The 7,211-nt window shown below is 48.6% G+C and overlaps 1 protein-coding gene across 2 annotated transcripts in view; it reads left to right on the forward strand.

Annotated features, from left to right (window-relative positions):
• MINDY4B (MINDY family member 4B) overlaps window positions 1-6,939 on the forward strand; it is a 110,886-nt gene extending 103,947 nt beyond the window's left edge. For both annotated transcript variants that reach the window (XM_077488175.1, XM_077488176.1), the window contains 2 exons: window positions 4,811-4,991; window positions 6,698-6,939. In XM_077488175.1, the coding sequence (XP_077344301.1) occupies window positions 4,811-4,991; window positions 6,698-6,840 (324 nt within the window). In that variant the 3' untranslated portion in view covers window positions 6,841-6,939. The remainder of the gene's footprint in view (window positions 1-4,810; window positions 4,992-6,697) is intronic.
• Window positions 6,940-7,211: the final 272 nt, after the last annotated feature.

Below are 7,211 nucleotides of genomic sequence, written 5' to 3' on the forward strand. Positions count from 1 at the left end.
TCCGGAGTCCTCTGGGTCACTAAGGACAACATGATCCGCAGCTACCTCCTCCCAGCCACGTACAAGTCCACGTGTTTCTTGGGACTGTAAATCATCCCTATAAGACTGCTGCTGCTGATGCTGAGTGCCAGCCTCCACCTCCATGCTGACACAATCATCCTCCTCCTCCTCTTCCTCCTCCTCACCCTCTTCCTGTGTGATGGGTGGCACAGCAGGAACACTGTCTGGATAAAGGGGGCCTTGAGAGGCAAGGAAGTCCTCCTCTTCCTGCCTCTGTTCTGCCTCAAGTGCCCTGTCCATTATTCCACGCAGCGTATGCTCCAAGAGGTGGACAAGAGGTATAGTGTCACTGATGCATGCACTGTCACTGCTCACCATCCTTGTGGCCTCCTCAAACGGTGACAGGACAGTGCATGCATCCCTGATCATGCCCCACTGGCGTGGTGAGAAAAAACCAAGCTCTCCTGACCCTGTCCTGGTGCCGTAGTCGCACAGGTACTCATTGATGGCCCTCTGCTGCGTGTGCAGCCGCTGCAGCATGGCCAATGTTGAGTTCCATCTGGTGGGCATGTCACATATAAGGCGGTTCTTGGGCAGGTTCAACTCCTTTTGGAGCTCAGCCAGCCGAGCACAGGCATTAAATGATCGGCGGAAATGCACACAGACTCTCCTGGCCTGTTTCAGGACATCCTGTAAGCCGGGGTACCTGCCCAAGAACCGCTGCACCACCAGGTTAAGGACGTGAGCTACACAGGGCACATGGGTCAGTTGTCCCTGTCGGAGGGCGGAGAGGAGGTTGGTGCCATTGTCGCAAACCACCATTCCTGGCTTAAGCTGGCGTGGCGTCAACCACCTCTCGGCCTGCCCCTGCAGAGCTGACAAAACATCCGCCCCAGTGTGGCTCCTGTCCCCCAAACAAACCAGCGCAAGCACGGCATGGCATCGTTTTGCCTGCGTACTTGCGTAGCCCCTGCAACGCCTACGGAGCACCGCTGGTTCTGAGGACAGAGTACTGGAAGAGGCCATGGAGGAAGAAGAAGAGGAGGGGGTGGAGGAGAGAGGTGTGTCACAACCAATAGTAGCATTTTGGAGGCGTGGTGGCGGAACAACCTCCAATACTACTGCACCTTGTCCTGCATCCTTCCCAGCAGCCAGAAGAGTGACCCAATGGGCCGTGAAAGACAGGTAACGTCCCTGTCCATGCCTGCTGGACCATGAGTCAGCGGTAATATGCACCTTACCGCTGACCGCCCTGTCCAGCGAGGCAAGGACATTGCCTTCCACATGCCGGTAGAGAGCCGGAATCGCCTTCCGTGAGAAAAAATGGCGTTTGGGGACCTGCCACTGAGGAACCGCACATTGTACAAACTCACGGAAGGGGGCCGAGTCTACCAACTGAAAAGGCAGCAGTTGAAGTGCTAGCAATTTAGCCAAGCTAGCATTCAACCGCTGGGCATGTGGATGGCTGGGAGTAAATTTCTTCCGCCGGTCCAGCAGCTGGGGCAGGGACATTTGTCTGCTATAATCGGACGTGGATGTACCACTAGCAGAGTTCCCGGAAGCACTTGGCTGTGACACACCTAATTCTACACCTTCATTCCTCTCAGAGCAGGTTTCAGAGAGGACTGAAGGTCTAGTGGGGTTGGAGATGCCAGCTGATGAGGAGCAAGGAGAGGTCCGCTTTGTTCTTTGGTGTGGGTCTTTGAGGTATGCTTGCCACCGAGCTGCATGGCAGGTCAACATATGTCTGGTCAAGCATGTGGTGCCCAAGCGGCTGATGTTTTGGCCACGTGAGATACGCTTGAGACATATGTTGCAAATAGCAGCGGTGCGATCTGATGCACTCGTCTCAAAAAAGGCCCACACCAAAGAACTTTTAGAATAACGCGCAGAGGAAGCGCTCTGCGCAGAGGAAGCCCTCTGCGCAGGCGGAGCTCTGCGGTGTGATTCAGTCGGTGTGCTGCCCCTAAGCTGGCCCCCGGAGGGCATCCTGCCTCGTTGGACATGTGCCTCCGCCTCCTCCTCCTCCCTCCTTCCAGGCACCCACGTGGAGTCAGTGCCCTCATCATCCCCTCCCTCTTCATCGCTGTAGCAAACCTGGCAGTATGCTGCAGCTTGTGGAACATGACTGCCAGATTGCTGTCCTTCTTGAGCCTCCCCTCTCTCTGTGCTCACGCTACTGCCTTCCTCTAGCTGAGTGTCATCATCAGAGCCCACCAAACACTGGGCATCCTCCTGGAGCATGTACCCAACACTGTGCTCAAAGAGTTCAGGAGACTCCTCAGGAGGACGTGGTGGGTCTAGGGAAGGAGTCACTGATGATGACATTGAGAGGAGGGACGACGATGTGTTGGCAGCTGCTTTTCTACTACCCTGAGACTGGGTGAGAGAGGATGAGGAGGATGAAGAGGGCTTGGTCATCCACTCTACCAAGTCGTTGGCATGTTGCGGTTCAACATGTCCAGCTGCAGAAAAGAAGGACAAGCATGTCCCATGGCCACGTGCTGATGACAATGCACCGCGTCCACGACCAGCACTGTTGTCTCTAGACACAGAGCCTGCTTGCCCTCTTTTATCGGCTCGCGCCTGTCTGCCTCTCCTTGCTGGCCTTCCAGACATGGTAATGGCCTGAAGGGAGTTGGGTAAAACAGTAGTTGGGTAGTTTATATTGTGCTGGAGGCACACAACACCCACTAACTCCTGCAGATGCCTTTTTTATAGAACAGCAGAGTTAAAGGGGTATATACAGATGTATACTGTGCTGTGCTGGAAGCACACACAACTTCCAATAACTCCAGCAGATGTCAATCGGGCCCAAATAGAGAACAGCTATGTAGGTGGATAATAGCGGTATGTACTGGGTACAGAGCAGGCACACAGCACGCACTATCTCCTGAGTGACACTACTGACTGCAAGCTCTATTGTTAAAGATGGACCACTAGCTATATAGGTGAGGTGAATATCACGGTGTATACTGCGGTCAGGGCACGCAGACAATAACCAGAAAACAGCAGAGTTAAAGGGGTATATACAGATGTATACTGTGCTGTGCTGGAAGCACACACAACTTCCAATAACTCCAGCAGATGTCAATCGGGCCCAAATAGAGAACAGCTATGTAGGTGGATAATAGCGGTATGTACTGGGTACAGAGCAGGCACACAGCACGCACTATCTCCTGAGTGACGCTACTGACTGCAAGCTCTATTGTTAAAGATGGACCACTAGCTATATAGGTGAGGTGAATATCACGGTGTATACTGCGGTCAGGGCACGCAGACAATAACCAGAAAACAGCAGAGTTAAAGGGGTATATACAGATGTATACTGTGCTGTGCTGGAAGCACACACAACTTCCAATAACTCCAGCAGATGTCAATCGGGCCCAAATAGAGAACAGCTATGTAGGTGGATAATAGCGGTATGTACTGGGTACAGAGCAGGCACACAGCACGCACTATCTCCTGAGTGACACTACTGACTGCAAGCTCTATTGTTAAAGATGGACCACTAGCTATATAGGTGAGGTGAATATCACGGTGTATACTGCGGTCAGGGCACGCAGACAATAACAAGAAAACAGCAGAGTTAAAGGGGTATATACAGATGTATACTGTGCTGTGCTGGAAGCACACACAACTTCCAATAACTCCAGCAGATGTCAATCGGGCCCAAATAGAGAACAGCTATGTAGGTGGATAATAGCGGTATGTACTGGGTACAGAGCAGGCACACAGCATGCACTATCTCCTGAGTGACACTACTGACTGCAAGCTCTATTGTTAAAGATGGACCACTAGCTATATAGGTGAGGTGAATATCACGGTGTATACTGCGGTCAGGGCACGCAGACAATAACCAGAAAACAGCAGAGTTAAAGGGGTATATACAGATGTATACTGTGCTGGAGGCACACACAACTTCCAATAACTCCAGCAAATGACAATCGGGCTCAAATAGAGAACAGCTATGTAGGTGTATATAGTGGTATGTACTGGGTACAGAGCACGCAGACAGCACGCACTAACACTACTGACTGCAAGCTCTATTATTAAAGCTAGATCACTAGCTATATAGGTGAGGTGAATATAGTGGTGTATACTGCGGTCAGGGCACAGACAGTAACCACTACACAAGAGCAAAATAGTAAATCAGCCAAAAACGATTGGTGTGTAACTGTGTTGAAGGTACACAGAACACCCACTGCTTCAGATGCTAACAAACACTACACGAGGCCGCCTGAAAGGCAGCTTTATATAGTGTGGGGCGTGCACTACACAGTCTGAGCTATGATTGGCCACAGGCAGGATGCCTGTGGCCAACCATTGCTCTCCTCGCTACTGGCGCTGCGATTGGCCAAGCATGCGGGGTCACAGTGCATGCTTGGCCAATCGTGGGACAGCAATGCATTGCGCCATCGCAGTGCATTGTGGGCCACACGAATTTTGCCGCGAACGGCCCAAACGTTCGGAATTCGGCGAACGCACGAACGACCGATGTTCGAGACGAACATGCGTTCGACTCGAACACGAAGCTCATCCCTAAACTCCGCTAACTCTTTACATCAGGAGCGGGTTTACTGACATAACGAAAAGACCCAGAGGAACTTTGCTGTCGAGTAGGGTAGTTTATAAATGACTTGTCCCTTCATCTTACATTTGTGCAAACGGAGGTTGGTTGTGTGTATAGAAGGGACGGTGGACAACCAATTCATCACTGTTTTAGATAGAGTACAGTATATGAGAGCCTGAATTTTGTGCAACAAGAATGTGGTGCCGAGTCACGCCTTTTACTATCATTTACTTTCAGGTGGGAAGCATGCTGAAGACTCCAAAATATCCTATTTGGCTGTGTAACATAAATGGAACGTATAGTGTCCTCTTTGGAACAAACACATCTCTCTTATGTGACTGGAAAATGGAACATATATTTGACCTTTATTTCTACAGTGGGCAACTTTCTCAGGCCAAAACTGTGCATTTGACAGTTGGTAAGTATTGATCTTATTTTAAACCTTTATCAGAACTTATTATTGGTATAAAATAAATTCTTAGAAGAAGAGGCAGTCTTATTTATCAGGACCTAATCGGAAGCCAGGAGTATGGGTGTTGGTAAAAATGAATGGCACCACAATGCAGTAGCACAAGTTATGAGCACTACGAAGCTGCATTGGTGTAAATAGGTCCTATGAACAGCCTTATTGTTTGAGGAATGTATGCAAATAAGTTTGGAGACCCTGTCACCTTGTCTACCTTGCTGCCACGCCTTCTACTGCCCAAGCTGAAAAAATACTCACTGCTTCTGAGTACAGGATATGGAAGGAAGTAACCTCTTCCCACCTGGCAGTACTCGGTTCGAGTAGCCAACTGCTAGGCCCAAGAATTGTCACATCTCTCTTGGCATTGACATTTTTTACTGGCAAGGCAAGTATCAGGGGCTCATGGAGAAGCGTTTTACAGAGATACTGTAGTTTTGCCTTGAACAGACTGTTTAAGGATTGTGTGTGCAAAGAAATGTTTTTTCTATATGTTAAGCCTCGTACACACCCAGCGGGTTGAAGGAAAAAAAAACTGACAGCTCAGGTGGGAGCCACTGTACTAACTATGTGATGTTGGTACAGTGATCTCCTCTGCTGAGCGAATGTGTTCTGCCAGGGGGACGCCCCCTCCAGAACAATCCAGTCAGCATTCTCAGCCATTAGCTGAAAGTGCTGATCGGGAGCTGGTTGAAAGACCTTTTTTGGTCATGAGCCAACTGTCAGACTAGCTGTCACACACACAGGCTGAATGTCGGCCGGCATGGGCCAGCTCAAAAGAGACCGGCCCATGCCGGCTGATATTCAGCCCGTGTTTACTAGGCTTTACAGTGTAGACTATACATTCCTGTTGATGCTACCTTCTTTGCTTGGTATCATAGCCCCCCCCCCCCCCCCCACCACCTTTGTGGTCTTGCACCAAGATGAATGTTAATATCAGGACTCTACAGGGGGATTTTTTACTTCAAGCGAGGTTCCACTGTCTTTTTTTTTTTTTTGGGGGGGGGGGGGGGTGACAAAGAAGAGGTGATTACAATATGTAACTCACTTGTTCCATTTTTCTTTCATTAAGATCTCTGTTTTCGCCGATAAAATAAACTTTAAAATGTTTACACTGACGGTTCTCATCTTGCCTGTGGGCATGTGAAGCCCGTAGGCATCCTCTTTCAGGATACTGTGCCGCTGATAGACTAGCATACACCGCCCGTTGTATCGCCGATCTTGCACATGCGCAGTAAGCTTAAATCCGAGCGCCGTCAACAGCTCAGGTTGCCATCACAACAGGCGGCGTCGTCAGAAGTCCTGTCCTGTTGTGATGGCAATGGGGATAAGATTCTAGCCCTTGGCGCTGTCCACTGCCTCCTGGGAAATGGTGACACACATCTCCCAGGAGCAGTAGCGAACAGAGGTGCGAGGGAAGTGACGTCTTTAGCCCAGGTACTGGAAGAGGCAGATTTTGTGGGACCGCATAGCAACAGGGAAAAAAAAAGGTAAGTTAAAAAAAAGTTTTTATCCAATTTATTTTTTTTGGTTGATTTACTGCACAGTAAAGATTTTTATTTTTTTTGGGGGGGGGACACCACTTTCAGCACTTGTGCATATCAATGGATTGAATTTAATGTTAATGTTTTTCCTTTTTAATTACTCACTTCTTTTTCCAGACACCCACTCACACCTATGGGAGGGACGCTTTAAAGCAGAAGAGGGTGACCATGAGAAGAAATTTCCCTCTCTAGAGATGATTGTCAGAACTAAATGGGAAGGAGCGGCTATTAACTGGAATGGGACTGTACCATTTTTCTAAAGACAACCTGAAAGTGAAGAGCTCCCAAATGTGACACTTAACTGGCTGAATATAGGATGAAAGTCAGCTATTCATTAAAGTCATTCTGCATAATGCCAATCAGTTGAAATGTTACATTTATGTGTTATTATGCATTTTCTGGTATACTTATAACTATCCTAGAATATTTACAAGACTGAATTAACATGAAAACTGGATGCATGATGCAATGCATTTTTTTATGTTTTATTAAAACAACCAGCCAAAGAATAGTGTAGATGGGCCCTTTAATATTACGTTTATGTAAATTGACGCATTAATAATACAAAAACCATAACCCTGCCTTCTGCTCCTCCATCCTCCACAGAAATTACAAACAAGTAGTAAAAAAC

The sequence above is a fragment of the Lithobates pipiens genome, unplaced genomic scaffold, assembly GCF_037356315.1.
Source record: "Lithobates pipiens isolate NorthernLeopardFrog02 unplaced genomic scaffold, aLitPip1_a1.2 Scaffold_18, whole genome shotgun sequence".
Classification (NCBI taxonomy): domain Eukaryota; kingdom Metazoa; phylum Chordata; class Amphibia; order Anura; family Ranidae; genus Lithobates; species Lithobates pipiens.